Source organism: Bombus pascuorum, chromosome 9 (genome assembly GCF_905332965.1).
Source record: "Bombus pascuorum chromosome 9, iyBomPasc1.1, whole genome shotgun sequence".
NCBI lineage: Eukaryota > Metazoa > Arthropoda > Insecta > Hymenoptera > Apidae > Bombus > Bombus pascuorum.
The window spans coordinates 16,008,081-16,033,997 of NC_083496.1; the positions used below are offsets into that span (position 1 = coordinate 16,008,081).

Consider the following 25,917-nt stretch of genomic DNA (forward strand, 5'->3'; position numbering starts at 1 on the left):
TCTCGAGTGCAATGTGTTGGTAAGGTAGAGCAAGCCGAAAATATCTTGATAATTTAGGTTTAGAATTATTTTCTCAGATTAAATTTTTTTACTTTGAAGTATCTTTTTTGTGTGGTGTTTTCATAGATAATATGCAATAATTGGATATTTAATGATGCTATAATCGATACGTCTAATTCAATTGGGAAAGTTTTAAACTAGTAAGTGGTTTAACATACTGCACTAGTCAATGTAACAATGTGTGCTATTTACGTCTATCAGTAATTTAATTTTCGTATGGCTAGAATTGAATGTAAGTAATCAAGGAATACGTATGATAATTTTAACACGATTATCACCGTTTGTACTATAAATATAAGTAACTTTAAAACGTGACGTGTATAAATATCAGCGTGACAAAGTCGGTATAGTAGAAAACTAATATGTTTGTAAAAAACACTAATCTAAAACAATTCGCTTCTACTTTACGTTACATCCTATTTATTATTATATATACTATAATATACTTACATATAACATTAATCTGTAATTTTTCAATTTATTATTCTTGATTTGTTACCGACACTTCATGACTGTTCCGTCTTGTAGCGCACTCTATGCTATCGCAACACGTTTCAAAATTTAAGATAAAGAAAATCCAATACTACACTTCAAACATGTCTAATTACGTATAAAAGATTATAAAATCATTTATTAAAATACACACTTAATAGTAATAAATTAGTTACATCATTAGATTTCTAAAATTAAAATTGCTGCTGACCTTTCAGAAACTGATAAACGAAACTGAAATCTTTCTTTGCAAATCCTTGAGCGATAATTGCCCTATAAATTTGATGAGCCAAGGATCCGAAAGGAATACTTGCTTCTACCTTAGTCGCGGCAGCCTGCACCAATCCTAAATCCTTGGCCATTAGAGTCACTCCAAAACCACCCTAAAATTAAATCCATTAAATACACCAATAAAACGAATCTCAACAAAATAAAAGAAATGTAATGTAATTAAGTACCTCGTAATTTTTAGAGCTTGGAACATTGTTGAGGATACCTGGAACAGGATTGTATAACTCGGAAGACCAACATCTGCCAGAACTAGAGTTCACGATATTAGCTAACACCTTGGGATCTAAACCTAACCTAAAATGCGATAATCAAATGAAACAGTTATATTTATAGCGTAGTATGAAATACAAACTGCGCGAGTTACTTTTGTCCGAGATTAAATGCTTCAGCTGTACCGATCATGCTAATAGCCAAAAGCATGTTATTACACAATTTTGCTGCTTGGCCCATACCCACGTTTCCACAGTGAATTATCTTAGATCCCATGGATGTTAAAAGAGGCTTGGCAAGTTCGAAATTTTCTTTAGAACCTCCAACCATGAATGTTAACGTTCCATCCTTAGCTGCGTTTATACCTAATTGGAGTTAAACGAAATGACATTAACACGTGGTCAAACATATCTTCGCATCGTCCATGAGTATATTAGACCATCTACAACCACATCTAACTTTTTACTATCGTACCTCGCTGGTCACATTATTCAATCATTTTTTAAGCCAAACGTTTAAAGGATTTTCTGGAAAGATTTCTCTCAGAGCGTAAATAATCCAATTTGCCTGCGAATGGTACTAGATTTCCAATTTTTATGTACGCCAGTGGGTTTTATTTTTGAGACAAGAAATTGTTCATAGTTCAAATAAACAGATTACATCCATTAAACAGTTATAACATCCGATTGAATGTGATTGATCAATACGTAATCTTGGACAGAAACTTGACGGAAATGTAGAACGCGAGTTTCAAGTCGTTTAAATAGACAGAAAGAGAAAAAGCAAAAAGGACGGAAGGAAGAAAGAAAGATATGGGATATACTCTATAATGGTAGATCTGGAGAACCTATGTGCAACAACTATTTTCTCCGCATCTAACCGTAGAGTGTAAACACATTGTGGATAAAACCAACTTAAAAGTTATTAATACTTTAATATTTTTTCCCAGGTGAACGGGGTCGTTTGCGACCCATGGTTCCTTGGAGACTTTTGTTCCTTACGATGAACGAAGAACGTTGCAGTAAAAAAATTGTGGTCTTGAAAATCATACCCAAATTCAATTTTTCACGAACTTTTCTTACAAATTTTCATCGATTCAGGAGTGTAGATGTACTCCACACTGATTTATATACATTATTCACTGTTCATATACTCTGTCTTGTTACCTCGTGCACTTTAAAACTTCTATTAATGCATATGAGTTTCGAAATCTATTTATAATTACCTCCAGATACTGGACTGTCTATAAAATTAACGCTGCTTTTTTCAGCGTCCTCCGCCAAGATTTGAGATACAAACGGATCTGTTGTGCTGCTATCGATCAGCAGAGTGCCCCTTTTTGCTGAACTGAAAGTACAAAAAGAGAAACAGGAGACTCGGGTATTTCTTTTTTAAAGATAATACGCTTGATAAATTGAGAGGATACTTAAGAGATAACACGACTACTTATTTACCTCAATAAACCATTTTTAATGTTATAAACGTCCAGAACATCTTGATTAGATGGCAACATCGAAACGACTACATCGACGTCTTTTGCCACTTCAGTAGGATCCGAAGCTCTGTCAGCACCTACCTCCGTCAAATTCGACACAGCTGATTCGTTCACATCAAAGACGACTAGTTTGTGACCCTGTAACGTAATATAAATCAATACATTCGATTTCAAATGAATCTTTAGATAAGCACTATTTCATTGCAAATATGCATATGTGGAAAATTTAAACTTTTTCAAGTGGATTTTTCTTTTGTAAATGAACATAATACGCAAAAATATAGGAAATATCTATAGTACAGTTTCGCAAGTGTTATATAATTACTTGTTACATAATTGAATAGGTGAAGCCACTATTTATTTATGCCATATTTCATTGCTTCGCTTATTTTTTACAAAATTACACATTTGCATAAATATGTGCAGTCTGGTAATAATGAATCATTTACGTTTCGTAGAATATTTCTCGCCATGTGACCACCCATGTTGCCCAAACCGATGAAACCGACTCGAGAAAAACATCGTTTCCCTGCATCACATGTAAGGAGATAAAAATATAAGGTACAAATTGATTTCTTATTATCATCGAATATTTTTACGATAAGATAAACAACCTGCACTAACAGAGATAACAAACTTCTGCAATGAAGTAAAAATACTCATTGTAAAAATGCTTATATTGTAATACGTTAAGAAAATTGATAGTTATCGTTGAATTGTGTCATTATAGAATATTATCATGCACGATAGTCATATAAATAAATAACTATATCACGAAATATCACATGTATACGAAAAGGATAACACTACAAAGTAACGAAATATAATATTTTCGTGGGTAAAGTTCAGTTGTCGAGTATTCGGTACAAAATTCAACGAGCAACTAACCAAGCAGTTCTTGAATGATGTTTACCATAAACTCGTTATCCACATGAGTTCAGTCTAACCTTATCGTACAGATAAATATTTTTCCGTTAGCTGTATTGTACTAGAAAATACATACAGTAGCGGACAAAAGTTTAAGACGATGATTTGTAAACCGGATTACAAACATCTTATACGCATATTGTTCTTCTATTCGGTTTGTCTCTTTGGAATAACGTAGCTGTATGTTTGACCTTCGTAACCTCAGACAGTCAGTTGTTAAATACAAACAATGTAGGAGTTACAACAGTTAGTTACCGCCTAGCACTTGGAAACAGTGGACATTAGTTTAAGACGATCTGTGTAAAACGTGAGTACGAGTACAGTTTTTGAACATTTTGATTCTGGAATGTCAAAATCATTGTTTAGTGTACCTTTTATTGCTTAAAATTCATTTAGGTAGGAACAGACTATGGGTAAATCAAAGAATTTACTTGAAAACGAAAGGGAACAAATCGTAAGGCTGCGAAAGCAAAGTAAAACCTTCACCGAAATAGCAAATATAGTGAACAGGTCAGAAACAGCTTGTAAACAAGCTTGGTATAAATTTTTAAAGACAGGCATGTATTGCGATCAACCGAAAAACGGAAGACCACGGAAAACAACACCGAAAATGGATCGCCGGATTCATCGATTGAGCGAAAAGGATCGTTTTCGTAGTGCAAATAATATTGCTGCGGAGATAAACTATGAAAACGATACACAAATTAGTGCTAGAACTGTTAGGAGAAGATTAGAAGACTTTAACTTAAGAGGACGAAAACCCCAAAAGAAACCACTGCTGAGTTCTAGGAATCGAAAAAGACGACTTGCATTTGCTAAAGCTCATAAGCATTGGACAAGTGAAGATTGGCAAAAGGTATTGTTTTCTGACGAATCGAAATTCAATCGCGTCTGTTCTGACGGGATACGGTACGTTAGACGTCGAATTGGCGAAAGTTTGAAAACACAGTGCGTTTTAAAAACTCTTAAACATGGTGGTGGCAACGTTATGGTGTGGGCGTGTTTTTCTCGAAGCGGCCCTGGTCCGATATGTCGTATCAATGGAATTATGGACCGTTTTCAATACAAGGACATACTCAAGAACACAATGTTACCTTTTGCACGCAACAATATGAGTGATGATTTTATTTTTCAAAATGATAATGATCCGAAGCACACGGCTCGGGTTGTGAAACAGTTTTTTCAAGAAGAAAATATCACCGTGCTGCCGTGGCCGTCGCAATCACCAGACATTAACCCAATCGAGAATTTGTGAAGCATCATAAAAAAGACAGTACAAGGTTATAAACCGAAAAATTTAAATGAACTTTACTCTACGATTGAAACAGCCTGGAATAATATTACGGTAGATTAATATAAAAAATTAATAGATTCTATGCCAAGAAGATGTACCGAAGGGATAAGAAATAACGGATATTGAACAAAATATTGAATTTAAACAAAAATTGTGTATATTTTTTAACCAAAAATTAATATTTTTTGTATAGTCTTAAACTTTTGACCGACGAAATATTATACAGATTTCGTTCCTTTTTTATAACTTAGCTATTGAGCAAAATATCAAAATGAAATTTTTTTTCTAAGTGTACAAACAAATGTACAATTAGTTAATACCAAAAGTAGAACACCGTATTTATATTTTTTATGGAAAGTAAATCAATTATTTATTTCTTCCATTTCGTCTTAAACTTTTGTCCGCTACTGTACATATAGTTACTATATTATTATAATATGCCTTTTAAAGACATTGTATGTATCACGTAACGAAGATAATACAACTATAAAAAAGGTTATGCCTTGTCGTTTGTCATTTAAAAAATAATTGTATGCTGTTTTATGTACGTATTTATTTATTTCTTACGACTGAAAGAAATAAAAATACACGTTGTTTGTTATTAGATAATCATCTTTTTTCTGCTAGTGCATTCAAATATCTACTTGATAACGAACAAAATTTATTTAATTGTGAAGATGGTAAGACGAAAACTTTACAACAATTCGTTATAAAAGAATTTTGCAGAGTGGTTTTTTATTTTACGAGATAAGCTAAAAGGCAGGTCATTAAATTTGCACAATGTTCAGAATCCATTGTATACAAAACATGGGCATGAAAGGAATTAGAAACAAGCATGTATTTGACCTATTACGTTATATTCCGCCGCATTACCATCTATTTTATCGAAATTTTTCTACAATAAATCCAGAAGAGCGAGCATCAACCTCAAAAGTAAATCAAACCTTTATGCAGGGAATAAGAGTGACAGTGATAATCCGGACAAATATATAGACTGACTTTTTTTTTTTAGTTTATTTTGTTTTTTTTTTACAATTTGTCCTGAAGGACATTTGGTAAAGTGTTACATCTCATTGGTAAAAAACAAATAAATACAGCATGTGGGTGGCTACCCCCATCGGGGTGCCATCTTCGTGTTTGCTAGGTTATATCTTTTATGAGTATAGACTGACTTATTCAAATTTTTCTATCGATACTTGACATGCGACATAATTTTTTGATGCTATCTGATTTCTTTTAAAGAACAATAAAGATTTTCTTCTGTTTTTGTCGCAATTAATTTCATTAGTGTTTTATTGCTACTTGCGATCTAAATCGTTCCAGCTTTGTTGATGTTTGCACGTGTGTGTGTCTGTGTGTATGTGTGGCGACGAAGAACTAAGTGATTCAAAAGAACATCCTCGTTCGAAGGAAAAAAACACTGTATGTGATTGACTATATAATGTAAATATTTACAGAATACTAGGAGCCGTCCAGTAATCGTGCCTCATGCCGCGCGTAATTATTCTGTATAAACTATCCTGCGCGAGTGTTCTATCAGTTCGATGTACGGATGATTCTAACGTAAGAAATGTCAACCGTTCGAGTCGTTCTGACTGACTCGAATGTTTTATAGATTCTAACAACGAAAAGGAGGAAATGATTGCTTTGACTCCTCCCTTCCACAGCCAATTTCAGGAGGATGGGAGTCGGGTGCAAGCGATATTGTACTTGATAGATGGCGTTTTGACAGCTTAGAGGAACTTATATGGTTCTGTTCGCTCATGGTCACTGAATATCGTTAAGATAACATACGTTTATAGCAAATGCATCGCAGATACTCGGAGATAGCCAAAGGTTGCGAGTTTAGTACACTAAAATAGAAATATTATTAGTAATTTTGTTGATTTCTATCTGCAAGTCATGCTTGTCATAATAATCAGTATGTTATCTTATCGTTTCCGATAGAGTAAACAATAAGTAATAACACTAAATAATAACAAAAAAAAAAGTAGAATCATTTCCTGTATGTTTACTAGTACCTGTACTATCATTCTTGCATAACTAATTGCGGAAAAACTTTGCTTATCTCAATTTTAATACTAACGGCCTTACACCAATTCGCTTCTGAATCTCCATATACAAAATTTAATGTCATTTAATAGTACTTTCATATAATTAGAAAAATTTGCTATTACGCAAATGAAATGTAGAACACGATAAAAAGCATTTCATTGAAAAACAAGAGTTGTCTTATCTGGAAGAAAAACGAGATAATATCTTGTATGATTCATATATATATTGCTTAGTTCTGTATTTCTTATTGCTTTTTACAGAGTAAAAAGTCATGAACATTCTTAATAGCTTCGCGATAACATATTTAATGATATAGATATATGCAGTTATCAATCAATATTTAATCCTTTTAAAATTTAATTTTTTTTAGACCCAGGAAAAAATTATTTGTCGGTTGGGGACTCATAGTAAAATCTTATCAAATTTTTATATGGATAATAATATATTCTACTATTGGGTTGGCAACTAAATAATTGCGGATTTTGTCATTAGGTGGTAATGACAAAATCCGCAATCACTTAGTTGCTAACCCAATAGTTAGAAGTAAGTCACATCATAGTAAAAATATCATAGTAAAAATAAACTTGCTATTGTATGAAGAATCATCATTCTTGCTATGAATCTTCAACTATTAATATATCAATAATATACGAAGACAAAATTGTATTATTAATTTAAATTTCAGTTTTATCGAAAACAAATACATTTATCTCGTTTAATTTAATATGTTTAATTAGTTGACGGTTTGTTGGAATACAATTAAACAAAGTATAACAATTCGGAATTTACTTTCACCTGTAAAACTATTATTCTATTTTATGTATATTTCATGAACAATGCGCAAGATATGAAGAACAAAGAAATGCCGCGAACGATAACAAAGAATATTCCTCATAACTGATATTCAATGTTATTTTGTTAGATTATCTTTTCGCACACGAGACATCGTTAAAACATCATCAATTGGACATTAACGATGCCATAAGCTTTGAAGCTTGTAAATAATTATGTGTTTTGTGTCAACCATGAGTTTGTAATTCTGTTTGTACATTTTTTATTGTCGTTCTTATCTGCCGTCTGACCGCACCCTTAATTTACGTTTGTGTACAATAAAGCGCTCACATTGCACGTATCGTCGTGTTCAGAAGCTTGTGTATATATTGGCGTCACCCCTTACGTCGAATCGTACTCCCAACAACTTGAGAGGAGGTTATACTCAGGCTGACCTTACGTTGACACAGAGAACTTGGCAAAAAAGAGAGACGACGCTGGACTACACGGGAAACACACGATTTCGAGATTAAACAAAGGGTTTCGGGACACGCCATGATTAACCCTTAACGCTCCGATTTTTAATTGTGAATATCGACCGGCAACCGCAACTTATTCTCATCACACTTCGACTTGCAAGTTTTTAAGTGTCAAATTTTAAAGAGTAGAGCGCCGCACATCGGTGGTACTAGAGAGGCGCATTTGTAACGGTTAAAGGTTAAGTTGCGCGCGAAATAAATTAAATGGCAGGAATGCTTCCATATGAATAATCGTATGAGCTCATGATGAAGATGTATTCGTTGATTTACATATTTGTAGCATCTATTTTTGTAGTGATGGCTGATAAAAGAAATATCTTCTTATGGAAAGGAAAATCATGGATCGCAGATGAATATTTTACGAAACTTATCAAGTTGTCGTTTACTTCTTCTAGATGCTGCAACGTTTTTTTAAGTGGTTAGTAAAAATAAATTATACATTTTATTTATGTTTCTTTACTTAAATTACTTAAAAATTATGGAATTTGATTTAGATACAACTGAAGATTCGGAAGTATTGTTCAGTCAATTCAGAAGCATCTATTCATCCAATTACCTCTTGCAATCGAACACGCACGACTGCCACGAATTCTTTTTGTTGGGATCAAGTGAAGAAGGAATCATGGAGTCTATAAAAAAGTAAAATAAGAGAATCATGTTTGAGTATATAAAATCTGTTCCGTTTTTAATATAAATGTAACTGTTTCATTATAGAATACCATTGCTACAATGGAATACAAAAATTCTGATTATAGTGAATAACGGTATTTCCAATGATTCTCATCTATTGAATACTTCTGTATACGGAATTGCAAATATAAATATTATCTCTATGTCGGGAATGTGGATGCTATCAAAAAACTACATAAAGCCGCGAGTCTTTATTAAAGTTGACAGGTAATACAAATTAGAATTCCATTTACTGAAAGGAAATGTTAATTATCTCCTATTATATAAATGAAAGACAAAAGAATGAATGAGTAAACGTATTTATATAATAGCAATTACAAAAAAACAGTTTTGTATAAATGAAGTTCTATCATAAGAAGAAATTGTAAATATCATTTCAATGTGTGGCATTATCATTTTCTTTGTTCAAATGCAAAGATACAAGGAAATCCAGATAAACGACAAGGTAAACTTTCATGGTAAAGAATTACAAGCTTGCAGCGATTATATTCCTCCTATGACGTACTTAAACCGTACGATTCAGAAAACGATTAATGGTGTACAAGCAGAAGTATACACAATGGATAGTGGTATATAAATAAATGAATCGCATAATTTAACGCAACTTTTGCTATAAGAACTGTAAGATATATTTTTAAAATACAGATTTGGATTGGGACGGTATCGAGATGCGGTTGTTTCTAATAATGGCGGAAAAATTGAATTTCACGTGGACTTTGAGGAAACCAGAGGGAAACTACACGTAAATATAAGAAATATAATCATTCTTGTTTTCATTAGTTCTTTGAATTATTTGTTATTAAAATGAAAAATTGTATTATTAATTTAGCTTTAATTTGTTTTTAACTTCATCTTAATTTGTTAGATATGGCAAACGAATCAACGACACATATTGGATGGGCGGTATAATACAAATGATACGTGATCAGAAGGTACACTAAATTATTCTCTATTTATTCCCCTAAAAACTAAGTAGAAAATTAATTAGAAATCTTTTATACAGATATTTATCCTGTGTTTCTGCAGGTAGATTTAGCGTTCGCCAGTATTTGGCTAATATTGGATCAAGAAACATTCGTGCAGTTATCCGAACCTTGGTACCAACTACATATGCATTTTTTGGTACCTCGTCCTCGTCGAACCACAGGCTTTTTGGCGCTCAAAAGGCCATTCTCAGAAGAAGTTTGGTTCTTACTCTTATCTGCATTGCTGCTACACAGCTTCTATACATATGTTCGGACTTGGATCGATCCCAAATTTCCAAAACGTAAGAAACCATATAAAATACGTTTTACCATATATTTCAACGTCATATTATCATCTTATAGATTCCAATTCATATTCTTTCATTATATATATGTATATATAAATATATATAATATATATTTATATTTATACAAACCATTATTGATAATACTATCCCTTTGCGGACGGTTCGAAGTCAACCGTGTTAAGGTTATTCGATGTATGTGTATATATATATTATGAATATTAAAATACAAAGTGTGGAATACAATGTAAGCTGGTCCAGATCCGCACGCTAGCAATGTTACCCTGAGACTAAAAGAACCCTGAAGCCAACGTCGCACGTGTACCGCTTATGGTCTGTCATCGCATTCTTTTGTCTATGCGCTAAGGTCATCCCTTAGCGCTTGAGAAAACCGAAGACCAGATGTAGAGTTTTCTTAGAAGTGGCGACCACTTCAACAAACCGTACCATAGGACCAAGTTGCTGCCGTGACAGTCAGTAAAATTGCCAGCGCAGATGCGATTCTCCACAGGATAAATAAAATGACACACATGTGAGTCTTTTATATATACGCATATATGAGATATATGAGTTTCTCGACCATAGCGAAGCGTTTACGTGGGACACATATATGAATCTTCTAGCTCTATCAGTTGTTTTCTCCAAACGCATATATTTTTTTTTTTTTTATTTTGGTTATTTTACAATTTGTCCTTATGGACATTTGGTAAAGTGTTATATCTTGTTGGTGAATAAAAAAAAAATAAAAATAAAAAATAAATATAGCATGTGGGTGGCTACCCCCAGCGGGGTGCCAGCTTCGTTTTTTCTAAGTTATATCTTTTATGAGGTCTATTGGGTGTTTCCTTTTTAATCTTCTTGCGATGTTTGTTGTGTTGCACGTTTCAGCTGCCAGCTGGTTCGGGTGTGTTTCCATTCTTACTCTGTATCTTGTTGCGAATCTGGTAATCTCTTCCTTGACTGTTGGTATTCCCAGGTCTTTCCGTATGTCCTCGTTTCTAACGTACCATGGGGCGTTTACCATTGTTCTAAGGATTTTGGCTTGGATTGTTTCTATTTTGTTTATATGGCTCATTGCTGCTGTTCCCCATAGTGGAATTCCGTATGTCCAGATTGGCTTTATGATTATTTTGTATATTTTCAGTTTGTTTTCTGTGCTTAGTTTGGATTTTCGGCTTGTTAGCCAGTGAATTTGTCTCCGTGCTATCTGTATACTGTCTATTATTGATTTGATGTGCTGTTTCTATGTGAAGTGTGTATCTATGTGAAGTCCAAGGTATTTGACTTGCCTTGTTTGTGTTATTTGCGTGCCGTTTAGGAAGATGCTTGGTGTTATCTGTTTTCTCAATGTGAATGTGATGTGGTTGCATTTGTTAGGGTTAGCTTTGATTTGTTTGTCTTGTAGCCACTTTTCTATTTTTGTGATGTGCTCTTGTAGTATTGTGGCTGCTGTCACAGGGTTAGTGTGCCTGACTAGCACGGCTGTGTCGTCCGCGAATGTCAGTATTTTGCTATTGGTAGTTGTTGGAATGTTGACCGTGTATAAACGCATATATGAGTTTCTCAGCCAAATTGGTGGTTTCATAAAAGATATAACTTAGAAAAAACGAAGCTGGCACCCCGCTGGAGGTAGCCACCCACATGCTATATTTATTTTTATTTTATTTTTTCTTCACCAACAAGATATAACACTTTACCAAATGTCCATAAGGACAAATTGTAAAAAACCAAAATAAAATAAAAAAAAAAAAATTGGTGGTTTATGCAGAAGGCATATATGCGGCGGTAGTCTGCAAAGGGTTATATCATTCATAGAAACCATTTTTGATAATCTACGTCATTGAATAAAGAAATAATAAATATACTCAGGAGTCAAGGAAAAGTGAGTTTCTAAAACAATCTTTTCAGGATATCGTAATTTTCTAATTATCCTAACCGATTTGATCGGCTGTTTACTAAGCATGTCGGTACCGAAGAGCGTCGGAACCACGATCAACAAACTACAGATTCTTTTCTGGCAGACTGCAGGCTGGTTAATAATTACAGCTTATTGCAGTAGCCTTGCGGCTAGACTTGCGAGTTCAGACTACGAGAGCAGGTAACACGGAAGTTTCTAATCATCAGACGAAACGAAAAATCGCTGCAGTAGACTACTCCTATAGTTTCGCTTTAACTGGTCTCTGCTTTTACTAGTCGCATCTGTTTTTCTTGAAATAGAAATAATTGCTCTACACATCAGGATATGATTTTGATAATATTATTTAATATGTAAAGTAAGTACGTAATTATGGAAGTACATTATATATACTATAACCAGAAGTATTAGGATACACACTCTATATATACACACAGGCACAGCATATAAGGTTGCAGAGTATTTGACAACAGGTGTAAAACATTTTAATGGATTATTCTTGAACCTAAGATAAGATGAAAATCAAGAATACAAAAATTGCGTTTTCGGCTTTGTTTTTTAATTATTGGCAATTAAAAATTAGTCGAAATATCCCTGTACGCGAGTAAACCTCCCTACACGAACGAAAATAGGGCATCGTAAGCAGTGAGGTGCAAGCAAATCGAACGATACATAGGCAGCAGCTTACCTCGTAAGTCGTTGTATTTTCGTCCAGTCGCGGGGAGACGCGATCGCGTTGAGGCGCGTCAACGGGGGTCGTAAATTCCCGTTACGATTATACGAATCGACACCGCGAGCAGGGCGATCCCCTTATTTCTTTTGGGATAATAGGGGTGTTTGTTGTTGAATAACTGTAGTCCACAGTTATATAATATAGATATATTTACACCACCTTACAACACTTATAACATAGACAGAAAATGTTTGGAGTCGTCGGAAAGTACAATGTTTGACCCGAGGGTTGATAGAGTTGGCGTGTTGAATACCAAGATCGTGACTGAATAGTAGACTTGACTGCCCGATGAGCGAAAGAATAGTAGAGTTGACTATCCGAGGAGTGTAAGAGCAGCAACTTGAATGTCCGACGAGTAGAAGAACAGTAACTTGACTCTCCGAGGAGTAGAAGAGAAGTAGTGATTAACCCATTTCGTACTATTTAGAAGGAAAGCTTGATGTGGGTGTACCCTTTCTGAACTAAGGACGCGGATTCGTTGTTCACACTTTTCGGTAGAAAAGTGAGGGTAACGATTCGCGATGCCCATTGGTTATAGCCAATGTTAATAAACAAAATACGAGGAGAAAGTCTCCTGCAGATGTGGCTCGTGGGTGTCCTTGTTCTTGGTAAAAACCAGCTGTTTCGCGGGGCATATCTGTTTTCTCCGTAATTAGTAAGAGTGTGCAACAAACCCCAGGACCGTTCAAAGGACCATCCATAAACAGAAAATACTTGTGGGAATAGAAGTTAAGCTGGAAAGATTCGGCTTATGGTGGTTCCTTGGGTTTCTTGCAGGTCAGTGTAACGAGGGGTAGGCTTTGGCGGGCAGTCCGAAAGGGACGTCGCACGAACCATCTCGAGCGACGTAACAGTCGTAGAGAAGAAAATCATGACATTTGAAGCCATAAATCATCCTACGCGACGTTTTGTAAAAAAAAAGTAGATTAAAAATTATACTTGCCTACTCATTAAACTTCATAACAGCATATCGAAAACCACCTGATGGAATTTTCGAGTAGAAAACATTATTTCTCTAATAACACTACATCTCTAATAACAGTATATCTTTATATATCTCATGTATATCTATACATCTCTAATAACAGCACATATAAACAATGCTTATATAAATTTCATACACGCACCGCAAACATGTATGTACACACTTGGTCATATTTATTGGAAAACTTTACTAAATTATATAAGAAGCAAATGAAGATGTCCACTGTGCAAATAAATTTAAATAAAAAATTATAATAAATATTTTTAGAATCGATACCATCGAACAATTTGTTGAAGCAAATTTGCAATGGGGAAAAACGGGTCAACCACCTCCGTTCGCCGATTTCTTCGACCTCACGGTACGTTATTTCAATCAAAATGATAATTTTCCAAAATTCACATTAAAAAAGAAAATACATTCGATTTAACTAGAATCCACATGCAGTGAAACTGTTGAATAGATATCGTCAAGTACAAAATAGTACACAGTTGAAGCAATTCATTATGCAAGGTAATTACGCTATTGCAGGAAAAATAATAGATACTTACTTTTTTCCAACCGACTATATATCAAGCGAAGACTTAAAGGTATCTATGCATAACTACAGGGTGCGCCGTTAGAATCCGGACAAAAGAAGTTTTGTGCAGAAAGTTGTTTATTTAAGTCAATACACAAAAACACATGAAAATGTTGTTATATCTCATTTAAAGGGTCCTTGCTGAGAACTTTTATTCTATGTAACCACCCTCTGCCTCTATGACCTGCTCTATTCTTGCTCTAAAGCGCGAGCACGCTGACTTCAACTGGTCGCGTTTAATTGTCGCGAATTCTGACTCGATAGCAGCTCGTAGGGAGTTGACGTTGGGGTGCCTGCATTTATTAGTTTGTCTCTCGATAACGCCCCACACGTAATAGTCCAATGGGTTTAGGTCGGGACTGTTAGGAGCAGCTTCGTGTTTTAACGAACACAGAATCAAATGACAACGGGCAAATCTTTTAAGCTTGGCGGCCTCGGAGAGCATCTGACGGACTTTGAGAACGTAGGAGGCATATCTAAGATCCTCTTGAGCTATTCGACGGACAATCGTTTCACTCACCCCCAAGACGGAGGCTAATTTTCGGAGAGAAGTTCCCGGATCTTCCAAAATCATGTCTTGGGCCCTTTGAATAATTTCTGGCGTCCTTGTTGATTTTTCCCTAACCTGAACTTTTCTCGCCGGAGAAGGAGAACCCTTCTCGAACCACTCTGAGGCTGCGTATCTCTTAGCAATGTCGTATACCGTCGATCTTGGGTAGCTAAAGAATTTTATAATTTCGACCGGCGTTCTCCCGGCGCGAAGACTTTCTATAATCGCCGCTCTTCTATCGTATTCCGGGTTTTGCTTAACGAGTTCTGTCATTTTGAGGTTATAGAAGACTTATTGACATATTTAACTAACTTCAGAGTCAATCAGCACAAACATCTGAATTCTAATATGGTGGGAACTACAAATTGAATTCTGTCCGAATTCTAACGGCGCACCCTGTATATTCCACATATGTGTCATACAAGTGTTGAAAAAGAATATTCAAGTTATGAGTAATATAATTCATATTAGAATTACAGATTGATGAGAGAACCTGTGGGACACTTTTATGCTGTTTTTGCCGTTCAACCATGGCTTCTAAAACCCATAAACAGGGTAAATTACGATTCTCAGTATCGAAACTCTATATAAATGAAGATGGCAGGAGAAAAACGTGATGAGTGCAATTTCTCTAATTTTTTGCTTTCAACATCGCTCTACGATTAAATAAGAAAATTTTAATATAACATAATTGAAAATGGAAATAACTTGATAGGTTGAAAGCTGGGAAAAATTTCTTTCAAAATTATTGGTAATAATTGAAGTGAACGAATTTTAATGCAAGCGATATTGTAACATCTTCGATACTGTAATATTACGACGAAGAATATTTTGAAGATCGTGAAGAAGATGGAAAACATATGTTTAGTTTCAAAATCGAATATAATTTTCACCCAAAAGTCTTACGTCAGTTATTAACTTCAAAATTAGAGAAACTTAAGTTGCATAACAAAGGCATGATATTAATATGAGAAAGGAAGCATCCATATATAAGATATCAGGAATATAGAAATTAGGATTATCAGTGGTTTCTATCCTATATGATAAATTTATTGATAGATGGATTTATTTACACTGGTTTAAACAGGAAGCGATGGTTATTTAATGTGAGCTTAATACAGTAATGATATAACTAAGACAACTAAATTGATAATTCACAGCTCACAATTAACAATTAACAACTCATGACAATTCGGCAACTAATGATTAACCAAGGCGCAATTTCTCCTTCTTTGTCATCTTTTCGTACCCCCATCGCGCACGTATTCCGTAATCGTCCGCGGTCATGGTTACATACGCCTTGTTCCGGGTACTATTTGTCCGAAGGACCGCGGACATTGATGGGTCCTTTGGCTCATTGAAGTTTCCTGTCCCGTTCGACACTAAGGCTTTCTCGCAACATTGTTTATAGTTCACCCGATATTTCTTAGGTCATAAAAGATATAACTTAGAAAAAACGAAGCTGGCACCCCGCTGGGGGTAGCCGCCCACATGCTATATTTATTTTTTTATTTATATTTTTTTTCTTCACCAACAAGATATAACACTTTACCAAATGTCCACAAGGACAAATTGTAAAATAACCAAAATAAAAAAAAAAAAAAATTTCTTAGGTAATCCACGATACTGCACATGTATGTACGTATACAGTACTGACGTATTTATAATTTTCTTTAAAACATATGTATAATCTGAAATTCATGATCTACACTAAATACCCAAGTTTTTGTAAAAGTAAAAATAAAAAGTAAAAAGAGATATCCTAAGATATCAATGTCGAGGAGGATTGTATAAAAAGAATTTTGATAATACGAAATTGATTGACGATGTAGTGAATTATAAAATTGATTGCCTGTAAAAAATAAGAAACGTGATTCAACGTAATTTTCCTTTAGTTCCGTATTTACAAATATTACATGAGATAAAAAAATTACGTAAAATATGCTAATATTAATCGACGCAATTTGTATATTTCATGTAATATCTATAAATTTTAATGATCTCTGTAATCTGCATCATATAAATATGTATCTATAATAACTTCTATTTTTTCCTACGTATACAGATCATCCTCTGGTTAAAGGAAGCCGGCATCGTTATTTGGCATTTGCGCGATGTTATTCGTAGACGGGATAACTATAATCTACGCGAGGTTTTTGTGGAGCACGATAAGTACGACGGACACGTGCAAGTTCTCGGATTGATGCCGCTCGGCGCTGGATTTTCTTTGTTACTCGTTGGCCTATCGATTGCAACGTTTGTATTTTACTTGGAGTTGAAACGCACTGCTAAACCTGCCTCTGTGCGCGATCGACCTCGCGAGATCGATAAGAAACACGATGCATATTTATATAATTGTTAGATCATTGTACAAGTAGAGCAACCTCGTCGTCAAGACGTTGACAATTTTAATTTTCACAAAAATGTGAAATATTTCATCAAAAGATTAATAATCATTAGCAATTTGAGGACGAGATTTTGTTGTTATTTCTCGAAAAAATATGTATTATTACAATTTGTACGTTCAGGAATTTATAAAGTAAACTGTAATCTAAAGTCACATTAACTTCTCAATGTGATTCATCGAACACTGAGCATCGTATACATATGTGGTACGCAAGCACAACCAGCATAAAAATATAGTGTATCGTGTAGTTACATAATAATAAATTAATGATCCATGATCCATGACGAATACTTGAACACTTTTATAAATATATGCACATATTATGAAATAAATTTTGAAATTACATCAGCACAGTAGTAAAAATTAAAATATGTATGCAGAAATAACAATATGTTAGTACATAAGTCAGAATATTTAGTTTTTTTTTAATTTTATTTTGTTTATTTTGGTAAAGTGTTATATCTTATTGAAGATATAATAAGAAGAAAAAAAAAAAAATAAAAATAAATATAGCATGTGGGTGGGGTACTCCCAGCGGGATGCCAGCTTCGTTTTTTCTAAGTTATATCTTTTATGAAGAATATTTAGTGAGATCATTATTGGAATTTATTTCGTCCGAAGGAATAATTTTTTTTTAGTAATTTATGATGTTCATTTTCACAGTCTAAAGGTTACCTTAGAAAACGTGAGACTTCCATTAACATTTTTAATAGTATATTTCTTAATTTAACGGACTGCCACCGCTCGAGCGTCATCTAGCGAAGTTCTGTGACTTATCTAATAAACGTCGCTAAAAATTCTTCACATTTCAAACGCATAGAATGGCAGTAAATGACGCTACGTGAGCGAATCTGCTGATTGGTCATTTTCTTGCGTTGGGTGAAAACCAATCAGCGTCCGTATTTCAGAATCTTCGCTTCGGACCTTATTGTATTGCAGTTCCGCATGATATCCACAGTTTCGTTTGTGTCGTTCAACCGCAAACATCGAGTAGGAAATTATTAGATACTCGAGAGAGAGAGAGAGAAAGAGAAAGTCTCTTTATTAGAAACAATTAGTATAATCTTGTTTGTGATTTCGAATTAATAATATCTTCTCCAGCAGAGTAAGTTATAAATAGTTAATTCTCTTAACCTTTCAAGAAAAGAGTTTCATATAGTCTGACTTTTACGGTAGCATGCCCACTGGAAGTGGAGCATTTGAAAAGATAGCAGCTCCACCTGTATATCCTGATTCGTCAAAATCTTCGAACATTCCTGGAGATACAATCGTTCCATTACTCTTAACGATCAGTTGACCGCCTTCCCAACCATACCCGACTCGTCAACGTCTCCAATTATTCGTACTATTACGTAGAGTGAAGTGTCGTTCGTCAGTGAACAGTTACGCGGGGGTTTTTCATTTGTAAGCAGCATCAATATGTGATCACGGGAGAGTAGGCCGTTAATTATTCGCAACGTTCCATCGTATATCGCGTTTGCAAAACTTGTTTCGTAACGTGTAATCATTCGCATTCGCAAGTATTCGTGAATATCATTTTAACCTATAAGGCTACATTTCCAGACTGGTTTCAAGTTTCCAATTTTATCAATGTAATTACCACAGTCGTGTGTCATTCCAGTGTTCATACCGCTAATTCCAAAAAACGGATACAAATATTTTCGCAAGTATGTTCGAAATATTAGATGATTTTGGCGATACAGGTGTAATATAGATGATAGTTTTTGAGAGTTATCAATCACAAATTATTTAGAAAGTACATTTTTTGATAAATCTACAACGCGATTATGAAATCAGTTCCGTCGATAGAAGCATTAATTCAACATCGCGCTGTACTTCAGTAGTATTACATCGATAAAACTAAGCCGTACGCAATGGCAATGACCGGTTTATAAAGTACGGGATAAGAATTGTTATGTTGATTTAACGACACGGACGATGGAGTACGACAAAAGTACGTGCGCAATACAGCGTCGAATAAGAGAAAAGTGATCTTTTTTGTGCGGTGTCCTAGTCTTTTTAGGAGAATGATATTGGCATATTCTACGAATAAAAATAAGAATGAAAAATCGCTTTAGTAAAAAGGTTGGAACCAAGGTAGCTGATCGATTTTCGTTTAAATATGAATACATCGATGGCTTTTTCTAACCTATTTACTCAAGTCATGTTTATAAATTCAAGTTGTGATAATATGACTAGTATTGACACAAACAGTATTGACAGTTACTAAGTTGCATGATCTCGTATCAAAATGCTACGAGAGTTTTCCAATAGAAAATATGCTAATATTTATTTTATTTACGGTTTCACAAATGTAAATGCTGTACGGGAATATCGGCGAAGACTTTCCAATAAAAGAGTAACATATATAACATCTAAGAGAGTTCAAAAAATAACAGCCTGATGAAATTCCAAATCCAAGAATTTTGAGTTTGGGATGGTAATACATGCGTATAATTGCATTACGTAACACAAACTTTTGCCAATGACATTGACTGCCACGTGTATTTTTTGCCACAGTACCAAGCGTTCTCTGTTAGATACTCCCATCGATATTTTAGTAATGAGAGTGACTCAAGTGGTGGTCTCAAGAATGATCTCTCGTTTCGTTTATTCGCAATATTAAAACCATTAGCTGTTGTCGAATATAACGAAGGAAAGTGTGGTATAGATTATTCCGACCACATGGTTTCTTATGCCACGAAAGTTAGAAAAGGAATCAAATGGTACAGAAAACTCGGCGTCCAACTCCTTCTGGGAATTTCTGTTGAAAACGCTTTGACGGTTTACAAAATTGTAACAAGGAAGGATATAAATATTGGAATATTTAGAGAGTTATTAGCTGCAAAATTAGGGTTGTTCGAAAATACAAAAAATCCTTGTATTCGACGGAGTCGGCATAATATCGCCGTTCGGAAAAATGATTCCGGAACAAACATTAGACGCGCGTGTAAACTATATTACGCAAATAAAAGACGTCGAATGAACCGAACAAAGACACAAAAGAATTTCGAAAAGTAATACGAAAATGGTTTATTAAAAAAATTATTTAAAATGTAAAACTCTAAAGCATTCTATACATAGCTGAGGTTGGTCGGGACAATTTGAACAATAAGTTGCTGTTTTCTTTAAAGTTTTGCATTCTAAATAATTTTTTTAATAAACCATTTTCGTATTATTTTTATAACAATTCAATAGTTTTATTATTTCCTCTGGAACATCTTTTCAAATTTCTACGAAATTTCTTCGCGAGTAGTCAAATAAGCGTCACCCGAATATGGGTGACGCGGCCCTACCAGAAACTTTGCTGTCGCCCGAATATGGGTGACACGCCCCTCCCAGAAACTTTTCCGTCGCCCGAATACGGGTGACGCGGCCCTCCCAGAAACTTTTCTATCGCCCGTATACGGGTGACGCGGCCCTCCCAGAAACTTTTCAGTCGCCCGTATACGGGTGACGCAGCCCTCCCAGAAACTTTGCTGCGCCCGAATGCGTGTGTCGTGGCAGTCAGCGTGTTATTGATTATGAAAACAGCTAAATTTTTAATACACGCAATAAACGTCAATGGAGACACGAAACCACACTCTGTTCGAAAAAGAGCTAATCAACGCTAATTCAAATTTAATATGTTGGAAGGAATGAGTAATAATAAAATATTTCTTGGACTTTACTTTCTACAACAGCGGTTAACTGCACATACTTTTCTGAATCTTTTGCAAGATGAATTTGATCCAAAATTGGCAGGAAATATGCCACTATTTTTTCGATTTAAATTTATGGATACAATTAGATAATTGTGCGGCACATTACGTTGTGGGAATACGGCAATGGTTAAACGAGAATCATTCTCACAAATAGGTAGAGCAAGGAGAACCATTTACGTCACTTTAAAAATCCCCACACATCGGACTTGGTTTTTACTTATGGGGAATAGCAAAAGAAAAAAGATAAATTCTAAAGACAAGGTTTACCAAATAAAACTTAATGCAGGTAGAATTAAAGCAAAGAATTTTTGATGAATTTATAGAAATGAAAGAAAAGCAAGAAAATATTCACAATGTAACACATTCAATTTTTCATAGAAGTCGATCTTGTATTAATAAAAATGGTCGATACTAGGAAATGGAGCTAACGAAGTTAAATATTATTTGTTGTTATTTCATATGTTGTAATTTTTTAACTAAGCTCTTGAACCTACGTTTACATAATTATTATTATTATTTTCACTCGTAGTAAAATATGCTGATATCGTCTTGTTGAAATGATCTGGGACACCTTGTATATTGTGGATTTAAATAAAATAGGACCTGTGACGAAGCGTTAAAATACAGTGAGAACAGTGCCGTGCTGAACGCTGTAATTTTCAATGCGAAATCTTTAATTCTGACAGTATTTCACAAACAACGTTTTATTTAACGAAGAACAATGGAGACTAAGAAACACATCAACGACGGTAAATATTTATTTAAATATTCTGTATATTTGTTTCTTCTTTTTTTTTTTAATTATATAAGTAATACATTCTTTTCATATCAACATAACGCAGGTGGACTAATCTTATTGATACGTATTGAGGTCTTTTTTAAAAATAATCTTGTCAAGATACCAGAGATTGAGTTGAGATAACAAATTTTATCTGCTATTTTAGGAACTCATAATTACTAAATGATTGTAACTTTTGTTAGCTCAACCGGCAACAGTGGACGAGCATTTTCAACTGATCTTGCATGATAGGGAAATTATTGATCATGACTTAGGAAAAGTGACACCGGATGATCTACCTGAGTGGTTCGATGAAAGGTTATTCAAAATGTGAGTAGAATATTAAAATAAATAATAAAATGTCCCTCGAAGTGTAAGATTGTGACAAGCAAAGAAAACACATAAGTAATTGATGAAAATTATAATTTTTAGAGGCCAGGAATATTATAAGGGAAATTTACTAGGATTTGGAGCTGCACTTGCATCAGGCCTCACAATAATATTAGCCGTTCCAGATATACTGGAGGTAATTTACATACTAACGCGTTTTAATTCAGTTGGAAAATCAATTAGTTTGCACCCATTAATTCCATTCTTTGGATTTCTGCATTGTTAAATTTCAAAATATTCTTGCATATTATTTTCAAAATTCGCATAATCAATCAAGGGAATTAAACCAAAATAAAAATGATAACTTCTGTGCTGCCCAAGTAAGGAAATGTTTCTTGCTTTGAAGGTTCTCCTTTTCACCAAGAAAAATGCCACACTCAACTTGTCTTACAAGCGATTCGCCCAAACGCTGCTACTCATGTACGCACTCTTTCACTCGGATATGCTTGACCCAAATTCGAAGTGAGTTGCAAAAAATCCCATTAGATATCGTATAAAACTATCCGATGGAACTTGTGATATTAAATTTGTTTGAAACACTTATGTTGAAGATGGTTCAGTGCGCTGAACACAATTCGACAAAGACACGTGAGAGTCAGTAAAAAGCGTGTTCAGCAGAATCTCAATGGGATATACCAAAAGGACATGGCGATCACGCAATTCGGTTTCTTAGGATACGTCTTTGTGTGTCCCGAGAAAATTGGACTGGCGTACGCTACTGAGGAACAGAAGATAGGTTTTAATCATTTTTGGCAAGTGACGGGTCACCTATTAGGTGTAGACGACAGGTAATAGGTTTATATAATATACAAATGAAAACTGGAAATTCCATGATAAGAAATGGCTCTAATTGTTGCGATCTTTTTAGGATAAATATTTGTAGAAGAACGGTGGAGGAAACGGTAGAACTATGTACAAGAATTCAAAATGAACTATTGGCAAATTATTTAGAAAACCCGCGTCCGGAATTTTTACAAATGATGACAAATATAACGCATGGACTTTGGTACGTCGATTTGTCAGTAAACGAGGACGCTTTTCTTTCTCTCGCATACAATCTAGCGGGAGTAAAATGTTGGTATATTTAAATATATTTTATTTACTTTTATTAGAAAGGCGATACTGAGCTAATTTTCTTTTTTAGATATAAAGCCCATTGGGTGGTACTCTTATTTGAACCAAAAGACCCGTGAATTGATATTATATTCATGTAGTAAGTAATTGCTTTTTGTTAGAAAAAGGAATTAAAAAGTATGTAGAAATTATAAGATAATAATAGCATAAAATACTTAAATCCTTAAAAGCTTAATATTAAGTTGCGTAATATGTCCTGTCGCGATTCTTTAAATTCTTAAATACATGTACTTTCTCAGTAGTTCGTGCGGAACCTAAACATCGCATTTGTCCATCGTACCAAGTTCTTTTTAAATGCAATGCAACCGATTTGTGTAAAATGTGTAATATATTGGTAATCTCTCTTGTTGAACGTCTTAGATTTTGTCCAATTAAACTTGCTATTTTATTCACACTAATTGTTATCGGCCTGTTTCCAAGTTGCAGCCTCTATCATTATATTTTCTAATTCGTCTTTAAGTAATACGTTTGTTAATGGCATTATCACCATAAATATCACAAATTCTTTTCTTTATTTGTTCCGCGATCTCTTTCCTAAAAATAGAAAGCCATCAAATGCTGAAAATGAATACTGTGATAGCTGATTTCAAAGATGCACTTTTCTCGATCGAAACTAAAGAAGAACTAATCACGCTTAACTCAATATCTTTATGCATCCCAATATATAATATATAATATAAGTTAATATAAGCTATAATATAAGTTGTTGTTATAATATAAGCAACAACTCCAGATAACGTTTTCCGAAAAGCGTACCGCCGTTGTGCCTACGCGACAGGACTATTACGTGGCTTATAATTACCTAAAATAAAAGATTTCATACATTCCTATTCGATACTTTTTTAATAAATTTGTTTTACAGATGTGCCGTTCATTGGTTGGGTAATACGACAAATATTCAATTTAATACTAGTATTGTCTTACTGGGTACTAGAATATTATCCACTGCTACCAATATTAGCATTTGGGAAAAAGAATGCAAAACTTTGTATATATTCAAAAAATTAATATTATTGTAATTATTATAATATACCAGATATTTAGCAGCAGATGTAAAAGCATGTAATGGTTCATTTGTAAAGCTAAAATAGGATGAAGATTGAAAATAAACAAATTGCATTTTTAGCTTTGTTTTTTAATTATTGACAATAAAAAATTAGTCGAAATATCCCTGTGTACGAGCAAACCTCCTTACATAATGCAAGTAGATTAGCCTAAGTAGCTAAGTACACGGAAAACCTCAAATCGAACGATACATGAGTAGCAGTTTATCTCACATAAGAAGAAAGTTATATTTGAAGACGTAATATGCACGACGTTTTGTAAGAAATAGATTATAGAATAGATCGTAAATTTAACGTTATACCTGCTTACTTATTAAAATTCATAATGGCATATCGAAATCCGCCTCATGGAATTTTCGAATAGGGAGTATTAATGTTCCCCCTAATCCTTTGGCTCCATAAATAATTAATAAATAATAGCACGTGTACATAATGGTTATACAAATTTCTGTGTGATTTTTCTGTGGACACTCGCTGACAGCACGATCGCGGAGTGTGTATTAAATTTATATAAGGATCACTCCTTACATTGTTTTTAGATATACTATATATTAATATACAATATTATTGATATTAAATGATAAAATCAAAACATGTTTTAAATGATGGTATATTTGATAAATTCAATAATTATAAAAATTATTATTGATCTACCAGATTAAAATTGCCTATTTATTGAAATTTTGAATGAAGTACGATTTAAATGTCTATAATAATTTTACTTCTGAAACGAGTTCGTTCAGAAACGACTAATATTGTAAATACAAACATATATATTTACATAAAATACATGTATTTATCTACGGTAGCAACTTTATTCTATGTTGTATACTGTATCGGTAATGTCGCATGTGACAGGAAAATGATAAAAGATCATCTAACTCTCGAAATAATGTGACACGAAAAAGAATTACATGCACATTTATCCTCTGCGTTGTTTAAACCTATCCTCATCGATGTACATATTTAAATTGCTTAATCATCAAGTAGTTTACAGATTTGTATTATCTATAGTCGATACCACTAGATTTGCGACCGACAGTGAAATGAGTTATGATAATAATACTGATCGCCAGAGTTCGTTGTGTGTCACATAACGTTAACTAAATATTTAAATGGTAATAAATGGTTGATTAGAAATTATACATAATCATAATTCATTAAGCCAGAATGAATTAAACATAATCTGTAGATAATACGTAGACTTGTCGTTTAACTAATGATTGACCGTCTCAAAAAACACAGACAGCTTTCATTGTAACAAACAGAAAAAGAAAGACATACTTTTTCGGAAATATATAACATACCTTTACCAGTGTGCATATCGATAAATCTATTGTGGTGAAGAATCATCTGAAGGAATATCGTGGGATGAAAATCCTAATGATCGTGCATTAACAACTTATTTACCATTTCCTATATCTCGATTATTAACCGCATTTAATAAATCGTCCGATAGCCTTTTACTTCAGAAACACATCAATCGGTCATTCAATCGAATCAACCACTTTCCAGCTATTTCCTCCATGCCATTCTCTGTCTGTAACTGTCAAAAATTGGTCATTCTATCTGGCGGCGAGCATACC

At 34.1% G+C, this 25,917-nt stretch overlaps 4 protein-coding genes across 8 annotated transcripts in view; 2 read left to right on the forward strand and 2 right to left on the reverse strand.

Annotated features, from left to right (window-relative positions):
- Positions 1-25,917, reverse strand: part of LOC132911030 (LIM and SH3 domain protein Lasp) — a 144,328-nt gene that overhangs the window by 42,862 nt on the left and 75,549 nt on the right. The gene's annotated exons all lie outside the window — the stretch shown is intronic.
- On the reverse strand, positions 665-3,479 carry LOC132911031 (3-hydroxyisobutyrate dehydrogenase, mitochondrial). Of its 2 annotated transcripts, none has more exons than XM_060967361.1 (7): positions 3,437-3,479; positions 2,998-3,077; positions 2,508-2,686; positions 2,279-2,400; positions 1,208-1,418; positions 1,011-1,137; positions 665-935 (listed from the first exon to the last, which is right to left on the reverse strand). In XM_060967361.1, exons 1-7 carry the CDS (start codon positions 3,462-3,464, stop codon positions 747-749), a joined length of 936 nt encoding a protein of 311 aa, XP_060823344.1. In that variant the 5' UTR covers positions 3,465-3,479; the 3' UTR covers positions 665-746. The 2 variants fall into 2 exon arrangements, with proteins under 2 accessions (XP_060823344.1, XP_060823342.1); XM_060967359.1 differs by lacking the exon at positions 3,437-3,479 and adding an exon at positions 3,163-3,422.
- Positions 3,007-17,554, forward strand: LOC132911015 (uncharacterized). 3 transcript variants are annotated; one of them, XM_060967305.1, is made up of 13 exons: positions 3,007-3,109; positions 8,430-8,552; positions 8,629-8,773; positions 8,849-9,031; positions 9,242-9,393; positions 9,470-9,566; positions 9,690-9,756; positions 9,851-10,091; positions 12,003-12,192; positions 13,995-14,085; positions 14,159-14,314; positions 15,326-15,409; positions 16,920-17,554. In XM_060967305.1, exons 2-13 carry the CDS (start codon positions 8,432-8,434, stop codon positions 17,214-17,216), a joined length of 1,824 nt encoding a protein of 607 aa, XP_060823288.1. In that variant the 5' UTR covers positions 3,007-3,109; positions 8,430-8,431; the 3' UTR covers positions 17,217-17,554. The 3 variants fall into 3 exon arrangements, with proteins under 3 accessions (XP_060823288.1, XP_060823289.1, XP_060823287.1); XM_060967304.1 differs by lacking the exon at positions 3,007-3,109 and having other exon boundaries at positions 7,791-8,552; XM_060967306.1 differs by lacking the exons at positions 3,007-3,109; positions 14,159-14,314; positions 15,326-15,409 and having other exon boundaries at positions 7,789-8,552.
- Positions 18,207-24,325, forward strand: LOC132910858 (uncharacterized). 2 transcript variants are annotated; one of them, XM_060966954.1, is made up of 9 exons: positions 18,207-18,366; positions 21,566-21,714; positions 21,947-22,073; positions 22,176-22,269; positions 22,480-22,595; positions 22,685-22,921; positions 23,002-23,207; positions 23,278-23,346; positions 24,130-24,325. In XM_060966954.1, exons 2-9 carry the CDS (start codon positions 21,687-21,689, stop codon positions 24,273-24,275), a joined length of 1,023 nt encoding a protein of 340 aa, XP_060822937.1. In that variant the 5' UTR covers positions 18,207-18,366; positions 21,566-21,686; the 3' UTR covers positions 24,276-24,325. The 2 variants fall into 2 exon arrangements, with proteins under 2 accessions (XP_060822937.1, XP_060822936.1); XM_060966953.1 differs by having other exon boundaries at positions 18,209-18,366; positions 21,495-21,714.